At 39.7% G+C, this 22,551-nt stretch overlaps 2 protein-coding genes across 5 annotated transcripts in view; both read right to left on the bottom strand.

The window, feature by feature from the left end:
- Nucleotides 1-3,524: 3,524 nt before the first annotated feature.
- On the bottom strand, nt 3,525-17,464 carry MSS51 (MSS51 mitochondrial translational activator). The gene is made up of 7 exons (XM_012801391.2): nt 16,900-17,464; nt 10,347-10,595; nt 9,115-9,270; nt 8,426-8,550; nt 6,591-7,157; nt 4,763-4,856; nt 3,525-4,295 (listed from the first exon to the last, which is right to left on the bottom strand). The coding sequence occupies exons 2-7, from the start codon at nt 10,565-10,567 to the stop codon at nt 4,076-4,078; spliced, it is 1,383 nt and encodes a 460-aa protein (XP_012656845.1). The 5' UTR covers nt 10,568-10,595; nt 16,900-17,464; the 3' UTR covers nt 3,525-4,075.
- Nucleotides 17,465-20,081: 2,617 nt separating this feature from the next.
- Nucleotides 20,082-22,551, bottom strand: part of PPP3CB (protein phosphatase 3 catalytic subunit beta) — a 59,228-nt gene continuing 56,758 nt past the window's right edge. For all 4 annotated transcript variants that reach the window (XM_012801402.1, XM_003783557.2, XM_003783556.2 and 1 more), the window contains one exon: nt 20,082-21,678. In XM_012801402.1, the coding sequence (XP_012656856.1) occupies nt 21,500-21,678 (179 nt within the window). In that variant the 3' untranslated portion in view covers nt 20,082-21,499. The remainder of the gene's footprint in view (nt 21,679-22,551) is intronic.

Here is a 22,551-nt window from a genome sequence, read left to right as displayed (position 1 = left end):
CCACCTTAGGTGTACGTGGCTGGCGCCTTAGCCGGTTGAGCTATAGGCGCCGAGCCCAAATGTTTAACTTTTTGAGGAATTGCCAGACTATTTTCCAAAATGGCTGTACCATTTACATTCCAGCCAGCAGCACGAGGGTGCTGGTTTCTCCACATCCTCATTAACACGTGTTACTATCCTTTTATTATAGCCATCACAGCAGGTGTAAAGGGGCACGTATCTCACTATGGTTTGCGTTTGTATTTCCTAATGACTAAAGATGTTGAACATATTTTCATGTATTTATTGGCCATTTGTGCATCTTCCTTGGAGAAAGGTCTATTCAGAATATTTGCCCATTTTTATTAAAAACTTGGGTTATTTTTCAAGTTGGAGTTCTTTATATTCTGGATACATATCCTTTATTAGATATATCGTTTGTCAGTATTTTCTCCCATTCTATACTTCCTTGATGGTGTTCTTTGAAGTAGAAAATTTTAAATTTTGATAATCAAATTTATCTATTTTGCTTGTGATTTTGATATCCTACCGAAGAAAACACTGTCGAATAAAAGTATATGAAGATTTATCCCTATATTTTCTTCAAAGAGTTTAATACTTTTAGCTCTTTCGGTCTTTGAACTATTTTAATTTTTGCATATTCTGTTAGGTAGGATACACTTTTTTTGAATGTTCCAGTTGTCCTGATACCATTTGTTGAAGTCTATTCTTTTCCCAATTAAATGTTTTGGTACCCTTATCAAGACAAATCAATTGACTATAAGGGTAAAGGTTTTTTAAATTATTGCTCTGGTCTAAATGTTTCATGTATCCCTAAAATTCATATGGTAAAATCCTAACCCCTAAGGTGACAGTATTGGGAGATGGGGGCTTTAGGAGTTCACTAGGTCATTCAATAGGAGTAGTATCCTTTCAAAAGGGAGAGGGGAGCTCTTTCATCCCTTCTACCATGTGAGGGCATAGTAAGAAAGCACTTTATATAAATCAGGAAATGGGCCTTTACCAGATACGGAATTTGCTATTATTTTGATCTTAGCATTTCCAGATTCCATAACTGGAAGAAGGAAATTTCATTTGTTTATAAGCCACCCAGTTTATGGTTTTTTGGTTTTTGTTTTTTTTTTTTTTTGCAGTTTTTGGCCGGGGCTGGGTTTGAACCTACCACCTCTGGCATATGGGGCTGGAGCCCTACTCCTTTGAGCCACAGGCGCTGCCCTATAGTATTTTTTTATAGCATTCCAAACAGACTAAGGCAATTGTTAATTCTATTTCATTCATTTATATGTCCATCCAATGCCTGTATCACATTGTCATGATTACTGTTGTTTTATACAGGTTAAATATCTCTTATCCAAAATAGTTGCAACCAGGAGTGTTTCACGCCGGAGTCCTGCCCTGGGAGCAAGTTCTGTTAAGACCTGTGGATCTGGCGGCAACTGACTGCAGAAATATAAGGTTAGAAATGACCAGAGATAAAGAGACAAGACACACAGAATAGAATTTTCAAAGGTGGGAGCACAGGGGACCACTGCCCGTTTACAGAGTTCCTGAGGGTGGCCCCAAGTGTAAGTTCCACTCAGCTTTTATTGAAGGCTATTTGCTCATTAGCCCAGAGAGTAAACTGAAGAGGGAACAAAGATGTCAGCAGTTTCTCTGAGTAAGCATATAAGCTTCTATTGTTTCTATAATCATTAACTTTAAGGGTCTGAGCAGTCTTGAGAAATCTGGAGCCTGAGCCTTGTGTAGGGACAGCCTCCTGTCTGTGGTCACACACACAGATTCCTGGCGGTTTAATACTAGCTAGTTCACTGTGGAGTAAAACACCACTGGAGTCAATCTCCTCTGAAGAACTGGTGGGAGAGAGGAATTTTCCTCTCATCACTACTACAGAGGGTTGTCTTCTGCACTAAGGGATATAAGCCCTCCAACCTGTATTTTCAGGGCTCACGCTATTCCCTTGATCTCTGCCCCAGCCAAATACAAATCTCCACAATAGGTATTTGCTTTGACTGTTAACTAGGCAGGAAGCAGCCTAGTTAATGTTTCTTGCTAGGCCTTGCACACAGTTTCTTCTGTGGCCATTCCTTCAGAGTGCTTACAGACCCAGCAGGGGTGTTAGTAAGCTGTATCCCCAAAAGGCCAGGCTTCTAGGAAAAGCAGAAAACTTACTCAGATAAGAAATTTAGCAGCAGCTGGTGTAAAGGTAAACCAGTTGACTTTCCTTTGTTCAGCCTCACTTTGCTTACCTTTTTATTTTCCCCCTTTTCTGGGAGTGTTTTCCCTTGCTAAGAATGGGGTCTTCGGTCCCCATTCTGCCTGCAGTTTCAGATTTCAATTTTTTTTTCAAATTTTGAAATACTTGAGTTGTCTTTAGCACCTCAAATCTGAAAATCTGCATGTTATGTCAAATATTCAAAACGTTTTGGATTTTAGAAGATTTCAGATTTTAAATTTTCAGAGTACGGATACTTGACCAGAAGTAAATTTTGAAAATAAGATGTGTGAGACCTCCAATTATGAAACATTTTCATTTAATGCTAATATAATTTTGGGTATTAGATAGTATCTCCATTTTACAAATGAGGAAACTAAGACTTAAGAGAATTTTAGCTTTCTCAAGGGCACAAAATTATCTGATGATTGTTCCAGGATTCATAGTCAGATCTGTATCAATCCAAAGGATGACAAATGCTTCTTCTAGAATCCAATCTCAATCTTTCTTCAGGACTTAATTTATACTAATCCTCAAATGTACCGTAAAATATCCTTTATGCTTTTCTGTTTCCCAACTTCTGCTCCTGTTATTACTACCACCTGGAATGCTTGGTCTTGTTTCATAAAATTCTAATTCATACTTCCTTCATATTCATTTGGCAAAGGGCTCTATTTTTTCACTCTTATTTCCTTAGCACCATAAGCCTCGCTCATGTTTCTTATTCTATTATTATGCACTGCAAAAAAGATATCCGCATACATATTTTTTCTCTTCCTGGGTTAAAAAAAATAAAGACATCACATTCAATGTGATGTTCAATGATGTTCAATGTTTTAATCTCCTTAAAACCACAATATAGTTTTACCTTTCACATGGTAAGTATTTACTGTTTTGAATGAATAAATGAAATTCTAAAATTATCCCTATTACAGTGAGCAATAACAGTATATATAGGTGCTCTGGGGTGATGGTGTTTGTGTGGTTGAAGATGATGGCAAAATTGTAGGAATGAAAACCTAGAGAATATCCTAATCCTTGAGAGTGTGATAAAAAAAGGATGATACAAGACAAGCATGTAGTAGAGTAAAAGGCCCAAACATAAGAGTCAATGTTAACCATTCCAAGGGCTAGAGCAAAATTCCAATCTTGAGGTACTGTGCATAGATGAGTAATATTAATGAATATTGGCAAAGAATAGGAAATAAGATAAAACAAGTGACTTAAGAAGCCTCAAACTGAGTTTACTGTAGTATAGAACAGGGGATAACAAATAACTCAAATATATCAGATAAAGTCTGATATACCCTGAGGTATCTAAAATACAATACCAGAGCTACTCTAGAGTCTTAAGTCTCCAAGAAAAAAGTAGGAAAATGGAACACTGCTTTCAAAAAAGTGAGGCATAGGTCAGTGTACCATGGTCCTGACTTCCCTGACTTACCCAATCTTCCACCACTTCAAGTAATTAACACTTCTCTGTTTTTCAGCCCAAATTGCTAAATTAGAAGAAAAGTCTTTTTCAAATGAACAAGGAGGTTCTAATTCTCCTCAGTGCTAATGGTTCTAGTCAAAAGGTATAACTTCCTCCAAGGAAACTGTCAGGAACTCTACACTCTCTGGAAAGACCAACACTGGGGCCTCTTGCCAACCACTAAATCTATCCTATCTCTAGACGCTACTCTGGCTAAACTCTCAGAAATGAGTCACATTAGACAGGAACACTCATTCAGCTGAGAATCTTTATCCAGATAGTGAATAAGGCTGAGAATATAGTGGGTTTCAAAGCTGGCAAAAACCTGGCATTAACAGGGTAATTTCATCACAACCTCCTCATCTTCCAGACATCCAGTCAAAAGCTATTTAAACCCCACCATCTAATGTCTCTTCCAATTGTCTCTTATCCAGCTGGCAGGAGCTTCCAAGAAACATGATATAGTAGGCACTGCAGTATACTGGCTGCTTGTTGGGGTTGGAATAGACTTGTTCAGGTTTGAGGGATGTGAAAGGATTAGCCCCATAGGCAGTGATGTGTGTATCCAATTCCACCAGAATCTGCAAAGAGGTTGCCAATTCCTGATGGCTGTGGAAGAGAGATAAGAAAAATTGTTCCACTGATTATAAGAAATAAGAAAGAGGCTGGCGTTCTTCTTTCTTCCTTCGGGATGCCATACCATTTTCTCCCCCCCAATCTCCTTCTTCTCCTCTTTTATTCCCTGCTCTCTACTCTCTTCTCTTGTTTCTTGTCTCTTTCCCCCCTCATCCCTTTCTCTAATATAAAATAAACCTATACTTTTATATCCTAATTAAAAAAAAAGAGAAAGAGGTAAGAGCGAAATTGCTCAAGAGCCTGACAATTCCATACTCAACAATCCTCCAAATTATCCAAGGCTACCCTTCTCTCCCAAATATCTCACTAAACACCCAATTAACTAGCATAGGACTTTGTTGCAAGGGGATGAAAAAGCCACATGTAAGAAGGAAGAATATCCTCACTATGTGATAGATAAGCATGTCAAGGGCATATCATACATAGAAAGAGGTCAAAACCTGTAAACTGTAATCAACGTAGGGATCTCATAGTCACGAAGTAGCAGCAGAGTGGGCAGCCACGCTTCCATCAAGTCTGGGGTAGAATGGAAACCTATGGAACAAAAATGGAAACAGCAATAGGTAGGGAAAAGACTAAAACAGATAGATCATAAGAACAAGTTATCTCTTTGTATCCATCCCAGCCCCCATCTTACTCATCCCCACTATACATCATCATCATCCAGTTTCTTCAATTCTGTTGTTTGTTTTTTGTTTTTTCACCAGAGTCTTACTGTCACCCTGTGTTAGAGCACTGTGGCATCAGAGCTCACAGCAACCTCAAACTCTTGCCTCAAGCAATCCTTTTGCCTCGGCCTCCCGAGTGACTGGTACTATAGGCACCTGCCACCGGTCCAGGCTAATTTTTCTTTTTCTATTTTTAGTAGAGATGGACGAGGTCTTGCTCTTGCTCAGGCAGGTTGTTTTCTTTTGTTTAAAGAATGGTCCTGGCTGGGAGCAGTAACTCTCACCTCTAAACCTAGCACTCTGGGAGGCCAAGGCAGGTAGATCATTTGAGCTCAGGAGTTCAAGACCAGCCTGAGCAAGAGTGAGATGCCATCTCTACTATAAATAGAAAAACTGGCTTGGCACCTGTAACACAGTGGTTACAGTGCCAGCCACATGCAGAGGCTGGTGGGTTCAAGCCTGGCCCAGGCCAGCTAAACAACAACAACTGCAATAAGAAAATAGCCAGGTGGGCATCTGTAGTCCCAGCTACTTGGGAGGCTGAGGCAAGAGAATCACTTAAAACCAAGAGTTTGAGGTTGCTGTGAGCTGTGACACCACAGCACTCTACTAAGGGCAACATAGTAAGACTCTGTCTCAAACAATAAATAAATAAATACATAAATAAATAAATAAATAAAAATAGAAAAACTGGCCAGGCATAATGGCAGGCACCTGTAGTCCCAGCTACTTGGGAGGCTGAGGACAAGAGGATTGCCTGAGCCTAAAAGGTTAAGGTTGCTGTGAGCTATGATGACACCACAGCACTCTACCCAGTGTGACAGAGTGAGACTGTCTAAAAAAAAAAAAAAAAAGAAAGAAAGAGAAAGAAAGACATGTTTCTGCTCTATTGCCTAGGCTGACGTACTGTGGCATGATCCAGTTCATTGTAACCTCCTGGGCTCCCCCTTCCTCAGCCTCTCAAATAGCTAGGACTACAAGTATATGCCAGCATGCCCAGCTAAATTATCTTTGTAGAGAGTAAAGACAGGATCTCACTATGTTGCCCAGGCTGATCTTGGAGTCCTGATTTTTTTTTTTGAGACAGAGCCTCAAGCTGTCCCCCTGGGTAGAGTGCCGTGGCATTACAGCTCACAGCAACCTCTAACTCCTGGGCTCAAGCTAGTCTCTTGCCTCCGCCTCCCAAGTAGCTGGGACCACAGGCATCCGCCACAACGCCCGGCTATTTTTTGGTTGCAGCCGTCATTGTTGTTTGGCGGGTCCGGGCTGGGGATTCGAACCCACCACCTTAGGTGTACGTGGCTGGCGCCTTAGCCGGTTGAGCTATAGGCACCGAGCCTTGAAGTCCTGATCTTAAGTGATCCTCCTGCCTTGGCTTCCCAAAGTGCGGGGATTATAGGTATGAACCACTGTGTCCAGCCTTCACTATAAAATTCTGAAACCAGATATAGTATATATGGCAAATTATCAACCAAGATTGTCATCACATTGTGTTTAATAAGACCAAATGAATAGGGTTCCAAAGACAGAAGATACAAGATTCAGGATAGAAAATTCTCAGAGGAAACCACCAGTATTTCTTTGAACTGATAACTCTTACCTGGATGGAATGCCACTGCCAAATCTGGACGGGCTATCTGACCAGTCTCTATCTGCTCCTCCCAGAAGTCATGATAGAGGCCCTTGTGGCCACTAAGCTGAACTGTGCCAGGTTCCAGGGGTGAAGTTGAGGTACTTTGTGAAAAGCCAGTAGCCACGTCTACTCCCACCATGATCACACGGAGTCCAAGGTGTCCAGGAAACATGTAGCCAAGCTCATCATAGTCCCCAGGGCGAGCAAGAAATGTCTCCACATGAGAAGCACCAATCACATGCACTGTGCTTCCCCCAGTCTTCCCAACATCTATCCTGAAGGCCCTTAGTCCTAGGCCCATTGTCAAGGGCCTTGACAGGGCATCTGTCAGCAGCCGCTTCAAAGACCCCTGCAGAGTATCTGGGTCTGGCCTTGGGCGTCTTATACTGGCCCATAAGGTGGTCATGGCATGACTACCTAGCGCAGCATCTATTGCAGCATCTAACTGTAATCCTTTCATAGAAAACCAGTTTTCCCAGTCTTGTACAACTTCAGCTGGCCATGGCCAAGGTCCCGAGGGTAGAACAAAATCACCTGCAGGAAAAGAAGGAATAAGAAGTAACCTAATCCTAATCATCAGGGAAATGCAAATTAAAACCACAACGAGATACCACCTTATCTGTCAGAATGGCTATTATTAAAAAGTAAAAAAATAGATGTTGGTGTGGATACAGTAAAAAGGAAATGCTTATACATTGTTGGTGGGAATGTAAACTAGTATAAGCTCTATGAAAACAATATGAAGATTGCTCAAAGAACTCAAAATAGATCTGCCATTTGATCTAGCAATCCCTCTAATGGGTATCTAAGGAAAAGAAGTCATTTTATAAAAAAGACACCTGCACCCTAATGCTTATTATAGTAAAATTCACAATCGCAAAGATACAGAATTAACCTAAGTATCAACTAATGAGTGGATAAAGAAAATTTATATATATATGTGAATATATACACACACACATATACCATGGGGTACTACTCAGCCATAAAAAGGAATGAAATGGCTCGGCGCCTGTGGCTCGGGCGGCTAGGGCGCCAGCCACATACACCTAAGGTGGCGGGTTCAAATCCCCAGCCCAGGCCCACCAAACAACAATGATGGCTGCAACCAAAGGATGGCCGGGCGTTGTGGCGGGCGCCTGTGGTCCCAGCTGCTTGGGAGGCTGAGGCAGGAGACTCGCTTGAGCCCAGGAGTTGGAGGTTGCTGTGAGCGTGATGCCACGGCACTCTGCCCAGGGGGATAGCTTGAGGCTCCATCTCAAAAAAAAAAAAAGAAAGAAAAGGAATGAAATAATGTCTTTTGCAGAAATTTGGACAAAACTGGAGACCATTATTCTAAGTGAAGTATCTCAGGAATAGCAAAACAAATACAGGTTCTCTCTTACAAATGGGAGCTAAACGAGGGGTAAATGTGGTATATGGTCATAAAGTGATATAACAGACATTGAAACTAAGGACGGGGGAATAAGAGAGGGGAATAAAGGATTAAAATCAATGTATCAAGCACAATGCAAACTATTCTGGTCATGGGTACACTGAAAGCTCTGACTTCATCATTATATAATTCATCCACGTAACAAAACACTTGTACCTCCTACATCTATTAAAGGGGAAAAGTAACCTAATCCTTTCCTGGCTTTGAAATTCCCTTCTCACAAAGTTCAATATTTCTTTTATGTTCACTCTGCCAACCAGTGACTAGGAGGTTCCTCAGTTTTTCATAACAATATGCTTTCATATCTTCCTTTAAGTACAACCAACCATGACCATTATAGCAAAGTTTCCCAGTACTACCACTCCACCTGTGATCAGAAGCCATTCCATAAGACGGTCCACAGCCACAAGACGAAGCTCTTGACAAACCCTCCTGTGTGCTGGCCAGTCTGACTTCTGGCATTCTGGACCACAGTAATAGACATTTCTGCATCTGAGAGAATGAGTCATAAGAATAGGGGTTGTATACATAAAAGCTGACTGGGGGTGTCTTGGGAAGGGAATTAATATTCTTATACTTAGAAAGAAAGATCAGTGAATGGGTCAGGAAAGTAGGAAAAAGAATGATAGTTGATACAACAAATTTGGGGACTATCTTTGGCAAAAGAGGGCGAAGGGGTTGGGAATGTAATTACTCTCCCAAAGTGACACCACAGTCTCTATCTGTAACATCTCACTTTTTATATCTCTTAAAAAAAAAAAAACCCAAACACACCAGGAGTTTATAGCTGCCCTTTCATCATAGATATGGCTCAATCCCAATCTCCTCAGAACAGAATTAGTCTTACTAATTCAGTACTCAAAAAATTGGAGAGAGAGAACACAGTATTGTGGCCTCCTGTCTCACTTTTCCATAATATCAAAAATAAGCAGGATTATAACTCTGCTGATGTCTGGATGATACAAAAAGAGGAAAACTTTTAACCTTTCCTTTTGGAATGAGCTCTTAGTACAGGCTCATTTCTGAATGTCTACCCATTAGTCCCCCACAAGTCACCTTTTACAGTGCCGGAGGACCTTAGAGTCTGAAAGACCACTAGGGAGTGCTCTACAGTGAGCACAGAATCGGAATGTGTCCTCCATCTTCTGGAACATTTCTTGAGGACATCGAAATCCAAAGCCTGATCCTGGGATACCCCCATCTACCACCAGCCTGCAGAGCAACATGGAGAAGGACAAGCAATAAACAAAGGATATTTCCAAAGTCTCTAATGTCCTCTAACTTGTCTTCTATACATTTCCACCAACTCCTACATCTCTTATTGACATCATTTCTCACTTAACCAAATTATATAGAGGGTACCAAAAAAAAAAATGCATACATATTTTAAGAAAGGAAAAAACTGTAATAAATTTATAATACTCAAGTCATACTTGATTTCTTTTGTTATCGGTATATAGAGAGTATTACAATATTTTTCTTTTTTGTTTTTTTTGGAGACAGAGTCTCACTCTGTTGCCCAGGCTAAAGTGGTTTGGCATTAGCCTACCTCTCACAGCAATCTCAAACTCCTGGGTTCAAGTGCTCCTCCTGCCTCAACCTCCATGTAGTAGAAGTATAGGCACCTGACACAATGTCCAGCTAATTTTTCTATTTTTTGTAGAAACGGGGTGTTGCTCTTGCTTAGGCTAGTCTCAAACTCTTGACCTCAAGTTATCCTCCCACTTTGGCCTCCTAGAGTGCTAGGATTAGAGACATGAGTCACTGTGCCCAGTTGAGTATTACAATTTTAATGCAGTTTTTTTCCTTCCTTTCTTTTTGGAGACAGAGTCCCACTATGTCACCCTTGGTAGAGTGCCATAGTGTCACAGCTCATAGCAAACTCAAACTCTTGGGCTTAAGTGATTCTCTTGCCTCAGCCTCCCAAGTATCTGAGACTACTGGTGCCCACCCCAACACCTGGCTACTTTTTTTGTTGTTGAAGTTGATTAGCTGGCCTGGGCTGAGTTCGAATCCGCCACCCTTGATATATGTGGCCGGCGCTGTAACCACTGTGCTATGGGCGCCAAGTCTGTTTTTTCCTTTCTCAAAATGTATTTTTTTTTTTTGGCCCCCTCTATATTTCTTCTATAGTAATAAAATTGGCAAATGTCAGGATGCAAAAATCCCCCATTGCAAATATCCCATATAGCCCAAATTATATTACCTCTCTACTTTCTGAAATCACTTCTATCAGAAACAATATATATATATATATATATCCCTCTTCTGTAAAACTGGTCACTCACTTGTATTCTTCATAGCTTTTCATGTTCAGTTTTTGAAGGATCAGCTGGGATAGGCCAGGAACATTATTCTCCAAGGATAAGAACCCAAGTGCATCAATACTAGGGCCAGGTTCTGAGGGTGTCAGAGGCATAGGGGTCACAACTGGGGGTGGTGTCACCACCATGGAAGCCACAGATGAGATGAGTTTCTTGTGTCTTCGTCGCCGGGACCGTGGAGCCATGGCCTTTCCTATGATATCTGGAGACTATCTGCAGAACAGATATGGAAGGGACTTTTATAAGCTAGACACATTATATATTTTCACATGCTTGACTTCTCACTCTGGTCCCTCAGACCCTGGTTATCAGTAAGAATTAGTATTTACTAATTATTGACCACTAAAGTCAATTGTGAAAAAGAGGGCAAATAGTTATATATGAATATAATTTATACATATATCTGTTTTGTTTTGTTTTTTTGAGACAGAGCCTCAAGCTGTCCCCCTGGGTAGAGTGCCATGGCATCACAGCTCACAGCAACCTCCAACTCCTGGGCTCAAGCAATTCTCCTGCCTCCACCTCCCAAGTAGCTGGGACTACAGGCATCTGCCACAACACCCAGATATTTTTTGGTTGCAGCCATCAATGTTGTTTGGTGGATCCAGGCTGGATTCGAACCTGCCAGCTCAGGTGTATGTGGCTGGCGCCTTAGCCGCTTGAGCCATAGGCGCCGAGCCTATACATATATGTTACATATGAAATTCTACATACAACACAGTGATATGTAAATAAATGCATAAAAAAAATCTGACAGATCTCATGGAAAACTGGTAACAGTGATTAACCCTGGGTAGAGTACAAAGACAGTAGGACAGAAACTGGGTTGATCAAGGTAGACTTTAGACTTATCTGTAATGTCTGCGATTTTTATAAAAAAATCATATATATTTATATATAAATTCATATATATTTAGTGTATTTTCAAAATCAACTTAAAAAAGGAATATGCAACAAAAGTTTTGGCTGTCCAAAACTACCATCTATTTGGAGAATTAACCAATCTAATCTAGTTGGTAAGATAAAACATTCCTTTTAAAAGACACATGTACAAGCAATAAACTATCAAGTAAATGTAAAATAAAATATATACCACCATGCTAAGACTTAAGTAGTCAAAGCAAGTCAGACAAATGACAAGGAAAATTTCCTAAAGTGGTGACTTTTGAAGTACAAGTAAACCTACACCCAAGTACCACCTTGCTGAGACTTTGTGATATCCTCTTTCCTTATCTCATCTTCTCCCATACTTTCCAAAAGGGCGGAGTAGAAAAAAGGGACCATATTAAGAAATATTAAGACATCCATTTATTCAATATATACCTACTGATAAAGATGAAACAATTTGCAGAATACTATACAGAAAAAATATGAAAAATACATCTCATCTAAATGTCTTAAGGGAGATTAGATATAAACTATAATAAAAGGTACTACATAAATCCTACAAGCAAAGTGAAACGTAAGCACTAAAAGAAGCTCACATGAGATTCTCTTTAGTGGGTATGCTATAGGAAGACTTTATGAAGTAGGTAGCAGTTGAAATAGACCTTGAAAGATGACAATACTTTGAATACATGGAAAAAGGAATTCCAAGCAAAAAGAAGAGAATGAGAACAGAAATGTAGATAAGGATACTCTAGAAATTAAGAATCAGAATGACTTGAGTTTGAATACTAAATATAAAAATCTAAATTAAAGAGCTAAAACTATAAAAATGTTAAGATAACAGGGAAAAAGCTTCATGACATAGATTTGGCAATGATTTGTTAGATAGGACAACAAAAGCACAACAATAACATAGATAAACTGGACTCCATCAAAATTAAAAACTTTTGGCTCAGTGCCTGTAGCTCAAGGGGCTAAGGCGCCAGCCACATACACCAGAGCTGGCGGGTTCGAATCCAGCCCGGGCCCGCCAGACAATAATGATAACTATAACCAAAAAATAGCCAAGCGTTGTGGCGGGCACCTGTAGTCCCAGCTACTTGGGAGGCTGAGGCAAGAAAATCGCTTAAGCCCAGGAGTTGGAGGTTGCTGTGAGCTGTGATGCCACAGCACTCTACCCAGGGTCATAGCTTGGGACTCTGTCTCAAGAAACAAAAAGAAAAAAACCTTTTGGCATCAAAGGACATTACCAACAGAGTCAAATGACAACCCATAGAATGGGAGAAAATATTTGCAAATCATATATCTGATAAGGGCTTATTAACCAGAAGACAATTCAGCAACAAAAAAAACCTAGATAACTAAAATCTATTTGAGGCCAGCCGTGATGGCTCACACCTATAATCCTAGCCCACTTTGGGAGGCCTTAAGCGAGTAAGTCTACGACTCTTGAGCTTACGAGTTCAAGACCAGCCTGAGCAAAAGCATGAGACCCCATCTCTACTAAAAATAGAAAAATTGAGGCATGAGGATCACTTCAGCCCAAGAATCAGGGGTTGCTGTGAGCTATGATGACAGAGCCCGCTACCCAGGGTGACAGCTTGAGACTCTGCCCTCCCCCCGCCAAAAAATAAATAAATAAATAGAATTTTCTAAAAGAATATATGCAAATGGACAATAAACAAGAAAATATGCTCATTAATCATTAGAGAAATCTGCTCACTAATCATTAGAAAAATGCCAATCAAAACCACAATGAGATACCACTTCATGTTCAGTAAGATGGCTATTATCAAACAACCAGAAAACAGGCCATTGGTGTGGCTTACACCTGCAATCCCAGCACTCTGGTAAGCCAAGGTGAGAGGATTGCTTGAGCTTGGAATTGAGCCCAGCCTGAGCAAGAGGAGAAAACTGGCTGGGCATGATGGTACATGCCTGTAGTCCCAGCTACTTGGGAGGCTGAGACAGGAGGATTGCTTGAGGCTATGGCATTCTAGCCCAGGCAAAAAAGGAAGAGTCTGTCTCAAAAACAAAACAAAATCCCCCAGAAGACAAGTGCTGATGAGGATGTGTAGAAATTGAATAACTAGAACCCTCATGCACACCCAGGGAATGTAAAATGATGCAAGGACTACAGAAAATAGTAATAACTGGCTTGGTGCCTGTGGCTTAAGTGGCTAAGGCGCTAGCCACATACACCTAAGATGGTGGGTTTGAATCCAGCCTGGGCCACCAAATAACAATGATGGTACAACGAAAAAATAGCCAGGCGTTGTGGCAGGCACCTGTGGTCCAGCTACTTGGGAGGTGGAGGCAGGAGACTTGTTTAAGTCCAGAAGTTGGAGGTGGCTGTGAGCTGTGATGCCATGGCACTCTACCCAGGGGGACAGCTTGAGGCTCTGTCTCAAAAAAAAAAGAAAATAGTTTAAGTCCAGAAGTTGGAGGTTGCTGTGAGCTGTGATGCCATGGCACTCTACCCAGGGGGACAGCTTGAGGCTCTGTCTCAAAAAAAAAAGAAAATAGTAATCACTAAAAACAAGTAAACAAATGTTTACACACAAATGTTCATAGTGGCACTATTCATAATTGCCAAAGATCCACCAATGAATGGATAAATGAATTGGGATAAATAAATATTATTCAGCCATAAAAAGAATTGAGACTGGTGCGCAGTGGCACATGTCTATAGTCCCAGCACTTTAGGAGACTGAGGTGGGAGGACTGCTTGAGGCCAGAAGCTTGAGAGCACCCTTGACAACATAGCAAGGCCCTGTCTCTATAGAATAATGTTGAAAAATTAGCTGGGTATGGTAACTTTTGCCTGGAGTCCTAGCAACTCAGGAGGCTGAGGATGAAGACCACTTTAGCCCATGAGTTTGAGGTTACAGTGAGGTATGATCACACCACTGCACTCCAGCCTAAGCAACAGAGTAAGATCCTATTTTAAAAAGAAAAGGAAATATTGATACATGCTACAATGTAGATGAATCCCAAAACATTATAGCTAAGTGAAAGAAACGAAAGGTTACATGTTGTATGATGCCATTTATATGAGATATCCAGGATAGGTAAATTCAGAGACAGAAAGCAGATTGGCAGTTGCTAGAGGCTGTGTAGGAGGGAAAATGAGGAGTAATAGCTTAACTGTTAGAGGTAATGAAAATGTTTTGGAACTAAACGGAGACTGCAATTGCACAATAATGTGAATATACTAAATGCCATATAATTGCTCACTTTAATTTCTTCTTATGTGAATTTTTAACTAAATTTAAAAAGAAAGAAAATAGGTATCTGTACAGACTGAAAGGCTAAAAAGTTATTAGTTCCCAGATTAACTGCCTCCAGGGACAGATAAATGATAGATAATAAAAATACTGGCAGTGGTCAGTTTTACTGTGAATGAGGTAACCACTAAAGTTCAAACTAGGGATCATGTTTTGTTACAAAAATGGTCTGACATTTCATCCTTCTAGACCATATGTTAGGGGAAAAACTCCAGAATCACCATACAGCTGAGATGACAAAAATAAACAAAAACACCCCAGAATCACCTAACTCATATCTCCATCTTACAACATGACTCTTAATAAACCTGTATCCTCAGATTAATGGAGGAAAGAATTTTCTTTTGTACTTTCTTTCTCTTTACCCTTACATTTCCATCCACTCTTTTTTCTCCTCATCCAATGGGTGGATAGATGGCTTCAGAGTCCACAGAACAGAGGTAGCTAAGTTCATCTGTATACCATATCCTCTATTTTACCATGATGAAGAAATTGGGCCTAACAATATTAGATTATGTTAAGGTTTAAAGGTCACATCCCTTTACTAAAGTGTGAATAGAATTGCTGTTCACATTTTATGACCTCAGTTCTAGTAACTGATTTCACTGTGCCCTCCTTTTCTTTTCTTTTCTTTTTTTTTTTTTTTGAGACTAAAGTCTCGTTGCTCTGTCACCTAGGCTAGAGTACAGTGGCCTCATCACAGCTTACTGCAATCTTCCATTCCCAAGCTCAAAAAATTCTCCTACCTCAGTCTCTCAAGTCTCTGGGACTACAGGTAAGTGCCACCACATCAGGCTAATTTTTTCTATTTTTTTGTAGAGACACAGTCTTTGTCTTGCTCTTGCTCAGGTCTTAAACTCTTGGCCTCAAGCAATCTTCCCACCTTGGCCTCCCAGAGTACTAAAATATAGGCATGAGCCACTAGGAATGGCTTGCCCTTCATTCATTTGTTCACTCAGAGACAGAGTATCACTCTGTTATCCTGAGTTGAATGCAGTGGTATCACCATAGCTCACTGCAACCTCAAATTCCTGGGCTCAAGCCATCCTCTTGCCTCAGCCTCTCGAGCAGCTGGAACTACAGAGGCAAAGGCGCCCTCCACTTTTAATCAACACATATTCTCATTGCATTTCCAGAATCACTGCCATTCTAAAAAACCCATTTACTCTACCCACCCACCTCAGGCAAGGTAACACTATGAGAGAACAGACTTCTTTTTCCTTCTACAGGTATGGAGGAAAAGTATCTTTGATTTGAGACAACTCTATGGTCTAAAACCCTAGACTTTATGATAGATATCTCCCTGAAGTTAAACCATAAACCTTGTGGCTGCAATGCAAGCCAATTAAGGTCAGAAAGGTATTGCCTTGTGTATCTGCATTTCCAAGGAGAGGTCTTTCTCCAAGGGAAGATTACCTCCTGCTAAACAGGTGATTGGCTGAACTGGCGAGAAGTCAAAAGAATTATACAGCTTAGAAAGCAGGAATGATGGTGGTAAAATCCCTAATGTCATAGTTTCCTTTCCTCTAGAACACAATGTTCTACATATAAATGAGGCAGCTTTCTGGCAAGAAGGTAAGAAGGTAGGAATGAGAAGCCAGGTCTTTGCATGAGCTACATATCCTATAAGGCTCATGTCTGAGTTTGTATCTTCTGGGCTTAGATGTCAGTTCCCTGATTCTAACTTTCCTACAAAGAGCTCCAGGTCAAAGAGTGTAAACTGAGAGAAATGAAGGAAAAAAAAAAAAAGCAAAACAGGGGTCACAAGGAAGAAATTGGAAAGAATTGCAGTAAGTTCTCGGAACTTTCCAGAGTTCAGAGTCTACCCAATACAGAAAGGGAATCACTTTTTTCTAACCATCTCTAGTGACTTGATCTCTAATTCATTCCCAGTAGATGAGAGAATACCAACACCAGGAACTGAAGGGGAAACATCAACTTGACTGCATTGAAAAATTCTTATCCCTCATTTCCAAATTACAAACCAAAATATTAACCTATTCCCAGACCTAGGTCTCTCGTCTTCCTCCGGACCACTGAAAGTCACAAGCTTCACCTAAACCACAAGTCATCTCATTGTTTCCAGACCAGGAGGGCCCATCTAATTTTCTCCAATTCACCAGCAAACACAAAATGTCTTTAGGGAGGTAGGAAGAAAGCACAGTGAAACTGGTCACTGGGGATCCTCAAAAAAGGAGTAGAGAAAAGGAGAAATACATTAAAAACACTGCAATTAAGACCACAGTCAGCTGCTCAATGAGTGATTAACACTCCCTGGGGTGATAAATACTTTACTCAATTATAAACTAAGCAAGCAGACAGGTTGATGGGGAAAAACTTACCCTGCTAAGCCCTGGGCTTCCTTCCTTCTCTTTCCTCCAAGTGAAGTAGCGCTTGATCTCTTCAGGTGTAGGTTGTGGTTTACTTGCAGCTGTCCCTTCATATATCACTTTCCTCTGCAAACTGCTGAAATGCTGGATCTCAGTGATTAAGTGTGCCCTGCCAACCGAATAGATAGGGCTGAATTCTCCGTAGTGAGGCAAGTAGGGACCTGGCCCCTTGCCTGGGGACTTCTCTCTTTCTAACCTCTATTCTTTGCCAAGCAGGCTCAGGATGCTATCAACACTCCCAAACTCACTTAAAGGCCAGGACGACTGAGAGAAGATGAAACCTACTGCTTCCTAGACCTCTCTCACCCAAGGTAACATTTCTGTTCTCAGTTTACAGCTTCAGAAAAAAAACTTTGGGAGCTTAGTACAGAAGTCAATTATGTGGTTGGAAAGGGTAGATATCAGCCTAGAGAACAGGAACCCCTAGAGTCCTGTATTTCAGTCTATACCCAGGATGAGTTCACCCCAAGCCTTTTTAGCACAGCAACTATTCAAACAGAACTCCACAATGTCCAACCTAGGCTTAAGTACAAATATAATACCCAAGAAAAGAGAAAATAAATGGTCATAAGGGGACTGACGGAAATCAAATACAGGGAAAACATGCAGAATTAACTTGTAAAATTCACTTTCTCTGAAAGGACAGCAAGGTACTCTGTCAGTGAGAATATCATCAAGGATAATCTAGTATTTTATTTCACAAGAGGTACAAATGCTTCTGGAATATTAAAGTAAGCAAGATCGAAATTTTAGTTAATGACTAAAAATGTATACTATTTCTAGGAACAGAAAATAGAAAAGAATCGACTCAACCATCCTTTCATTCCTTTTTGGAACCGATGATCCAGGGAATTCAATTCCACATTCCTAGAGTGACAAAGGTTCACTTAAAGCTATCAAGCTTTAGAAAATATCAGAAGTGGATAGTGTAGTGATCTTACATGACTACAAGATCTGGTTTTCTCCTTACATCTGGCCCCACTTGTCACTTACCTGCCTCTGTGAAAATCCTCAAATTGGGGAACAGAATCACTTGCAGTGAGGTCCTGGAATGTGGTAAACCAAAACCACATAAGAACCCCGAAGTGTAGAAAGAACAAACTACAAGCAGGGAAGGTGGAAGTAAAGTGGTAAGGATTTAACAAAACATTATATAACATTATGTAGAATAGCTGTGGACAGAAGAAAATCAGTTGCAATAGTAGTAAAAAATCCTGGATAAAATAGGTGTGATTACTTTTGAGCAAAAATCTCAGAACTTCAAATTTTTTTTTTTTTTTTCAGACAGAGCCTCAAGCTGTCCCCCTGGGCAGAGTGCCGTGGCATTACAGCTCACAGCAACCTCCAACTCCTGGGCTCAAGCGAGTCTCCTGCCTCTGCCTCCCAAGTAGCTGGGACCACAGGTGCCCGCCACAACGCCCGGCTATTTTTTTTGGTTGCAGCCGTCATTGTTGTTTGGCGGGTCGGGCTGGGGATTCGAACCCGCCACCTTAGGTGTATGTGGCTGGCGCCTTAGCTGGTTGAGCTATAGGCGCCAAGCCCAGAACTTCAAATTTAACTGAGAACCTCAAAGGTTTTGCTTGAGTTCTGTTAATAATGGCTGAACCGAATAGGGTACAATGAGTCAGAGATTGACTTTCCTAATTCAAAAGTATCATCTTTGAATATGTGTATAAAGAGTAATGATATATACAAAAAACTTGATGTTGGATATTAATTTACATTTTACCATCACTACTCCTTACTCTGACATATATTTAAAATTATAATTTAGAAAAAGGGATACATGATTTGCATTCATCATGAGTTATATTTTAAAAATGTTAACCAATGGTTTGCTGTAAAACTGATTAACAAAAAAGACTAGAAAGAGGTTCCTATTCAAAAGGTAGGAAGTTGTCTGTGAGGCACTGGGTGATAAAAAAAAAAAAAGTAGCATATACTTTTTATTTTTTGAGGCAGAATCTCACTTTGTTGCCCTTGGTAGAGTGCCATAGTGTCATATAGCTCACAGCAACCTCAAATTCTTGGGTTTAAGAGATCCTCTTGCCTCAGTTTTTCATTTTTAATAGAGATGGGTCGCACTCTTGCTCAGGTTAGTCTCAAACTCATAAGTGCAAACAATCCACCTGCTTCGGCCTCCCAGAGTGCTAGGATTACAGGCATGAGCCACCGTGCCCAGCCATACACTGTTCATGTATACCACGTTTTTAAAGTTCTGTTCCTTTCTCTTATTTTCCTCTTCTTAATTTTTACCATCAACCCTTAATTCCTCTAGTTTGCTATTAGTACTTTATGTCAACCCATGATTCCTGAAAATACTACATAATCCCAGTGATGAAAGTAAGGGCTAAGGAAGTTCCTAGCACCTGATATACTAGTTAAACTCTTAGAGATGAATAGCCTTCTTAAAATAATAACATCAATAAGAATTTTAAGGTATGCAATGTGTAATAACTTTAGAGGCCACTCATGGACTAATATGCAAATTAATATTACAGCAAGTAGAAGCTATAATAATTAACAAGTTCAGAAGTTCTGTTTGTTACTTAACTTAGAATTAGGCAAGTATATACACATTGATTTAAATAACTACTTTATCATATACCTTATAATTATTGAGAACTATAATTAAAATTATTCTATAATTATTATAAAATCTTGAACAATATCCTAATTTCCCTCACTGCAAAATCCTATACTTATTTTGATTATAGCAAAGAGAGGACTATGATAGTCGGAAAATGCAATATCACTGATATTTTTCTTCTTATTGTTAAAACACCAATAAATCCCCAATACTACTGCAATAAAATTCTAAATAATGACGTATTTTCTTTTAATTAAAAGACAATAAAAACAGTGATCTTAAATATTAGATTTAGGAGGCTTATACTAGGCATCCAAAGTCCTTTAGTGCTCAGTCCTCTAATGCTCATGTAAAACAAATATAATAAAAGTTCTTTTTAAAAGGCAGATTTTATAAAGACAAGAACTTAATTCATCAAATCACCACAAACGCTCCACAAGATAATCTTCTTTGAAGGATGTCCCAGCTCTATTAACAGGATTTTCTGATTTGCATCAAAAAGCCAAATCAGACTGTATCTTCTAAATAAAACCCAACACAGAGATAGGAGCAGCGGCCCATGCATGGAATTTATTGTGTGCTACTGTTTATAAAATACTTGAATAGTCCTGCACATGCATAATATTTCCAACTTAGACAGGAGACCATACAGGGTGCACTTTCTGGCAAACAAAACAATAGATGGTTCCGCTGCCTGGAGCTCTGAGTTGTATTCCAGGGCATGAGGGACGCAGGCCACCAAAGTAAAGGGAAATACCAAACTACAGTGGCAATCAATACAGGTCAATAACTGTGAAAAATTAGCACATGGTTCCATTTAGTTTAACCAAGCAGATCAGTAACTATCAAAAGAAAATTTTCAACATGCAGTCTTGACTTTTATGCTTCCACTAACATCTGAATGATTGAACAGAGCCATTGCTTCTAGGTTGCATTGCTTAATCAAAAACACTTCCAGAACATTTTAAAATTTCCTTTGCATTAAAACATATAAATGATAGAAAGCCAGCAGCAAATCACCTGGTGGCTATTTAAGCAACTTGAATACTCACAATAAACTAAAATTTCTCATAACATCTAGGTAACCTATACATGTCGTACCTGTACATCATAGGTCTATATATTAAATATTTGCAAAATGAAAACATGCATACACAAAATATGTCAAGTTTTACAGACATGATTTGAATTAAAATTTACTTTGACAATGTACAAACCTCTTTTAAAGTATCTTAAATGAGTAATTCTGTAATTCTTCATAATTTTGAAATTTAGATGTTTTCTTCTTAAATCTCTGGGGTATAAAGATCTGGTCAAAAAAATTCTAAATTAATTTTTGAATTTGTGTTCAAATAAGAGAGACTGCCTAGTTATAGGTTATGCATTCATAATTGAAAAATACCAAGACTATGTTACAGAATTAGCAACATTTAAGAACTATAGACCTGAGGTCAGCAATTTGTAATGCTGGGTTTCTCAGTATTTTGCCCACAATTCAAAATACAGCTAGTAACCTCAGAAAGGAATTTAAGACCATGCTAATTCATCCTTTAAAGATATTTCATGGAAAAAGAAAAGTCCACATTTGCTCTTAGGATTGCATTTGAAGTCATGGTTCAAAAACAAAATCTAATTCTACTGGGGGAGGGGGGATCTCATTTGTAAACTTAATGTGTGAACCACAAGCATAAATGGAGGTGTAGATGCCCTCCACTGGAAATTGCCCCAAGCCCCTTGCTCACTGCTCTCCACCTTGGCAGCGATGACCCAATCTTATCAGACAGCACAACATGTCCCAGGGCCCTCAAGCCTCCATCCAAGAAGGGGGCTGGGGTTTCAAAAGCACAATGGTTTCTTCAGAGGGACTGTGACATTTACAGTCAGCTTGGCCAACCCCTCCAGCTTCTCGGGTGATCTGTCCATTTGGAGCCCGAGATGTGAGAGTCCCTGGGAAGCCGTGGGTCACTGGGCACTATGGTTGCCAGTCCCGTGGTTCTCAGTGGCATGTGCGGTGTTCAGAGAATTGAAACCATCTTGCTGTACAGCATCTTTCCGGGGTGGCATTCTCTCATTGATCCTATCCAAACCCTTTGCCTCTTCAAAACTGCAGATTCTATGTGGTGGAGAGAATCCTCGTATTGCTTAACAAAATGCAAATTTGATAAGTCAGTAATTGGAAAATATTTCTGAGATTAAAAAAACATAATTAATGATTTTTAAGAAGAAAGAAATTAGCTGAAGTAGAAACACTTAAATTTTAACTGAATTCTATCCCCATATTATTCTTATTCTTAAATGGAAAATATTTAAATCTAAATATAAACACAATGGTATCATAGATGGCAGTGTTAGCATAGCCTCCCCCCACAAAAAAAAAAATAATAACAAACGAAAAAACAACCCTTTCCTGCCCCCCCAAATCAACCTCTCAGGGTCTTAGTCTGACTTCTACTACACCAGTTATCTCCTTCTTCAGACCCTGAGATCATCAGTGATTATCACAATAAGGTAACAACAAGAATAGGGGCAAGTAAGGCTAATCCTTAACATACAAATCTGCACCACAAGCTTGGGAGGAGAAAGAAGCAAAGGTAAGTTAAAATATAATAGATCAAAACTAACTCGGTGGTCAAGGTATCAACACCTCATCACCACCAATATGAAATGAAAAAGGTGGGAAATGCCTCCAAAAGTTATATCTGTGTTTGGCTGATAGCAAAAAATATTTATAATTTCATATTTTAGAAAATGTCTTCCTTAATTCACAGGTCATTTACTGCACATTCTTTCGGAAAGATAATCAAAATAAATGGCAATTCTCCACCAACTATATAGTTTCTTATTCACTTAATCTAAAATGATACATCCTCTACTATTAAAATATTCACAGAGAAGATTACCATACCATTAATTATAATCTGGTTGCCTAATACATGCAATCCCTAGGACTCAGTCAGTGCACATGAACCGAACAATGGCTGGGGCAGCAAAACATTCAGCAATGTATAATATAA

The sequence above is a fragment of the Otolemur garnettii genome, unplaced genomic scaffold (assembly GCF_000181295.1).
Source record: "Otolemur garnettii isolate 467f Iridium unplaced genomic scaffold, OtoGar3 scaffold00008, whole genome shotgun sequence".
In the NCBI taxonomy this organism is placed as follows: domain Eukaryota; kingdom Metazoa; phylum Chordata; class Mammalia; order Primates; family Galagidae; genus Otolemur; species Otolemur garnettii.
This window is presented reverse-complemented; position numbering and strand designations above follow the sequence as displayed.

Excerpts from the sequence above, each read along its gene's own strand:
- MSS51 (XM_012801391.2), bottom strand. The coding sequence starts at position 10,567 with ATGGCTCCACGGTCCCGGCGACGAAGACACAAGAAACTCATCTCATCT. Across the intron at positions 8,551-9,114 it reads GTCCTCCGGCACTGTAAAAG|ATGCAGAAATGTCTATTACT; the intron begins GTGACTTGTGGG and ends TCATTCTCTCAG. Across the intron at positions 4,857-6,590 it reads GGCAGTGGCATTCCATCCAG|GTTTCCATTCTACCCCAGAC; the intron begins GTAAGAGTTATC and ends TTTGTTCCATAG.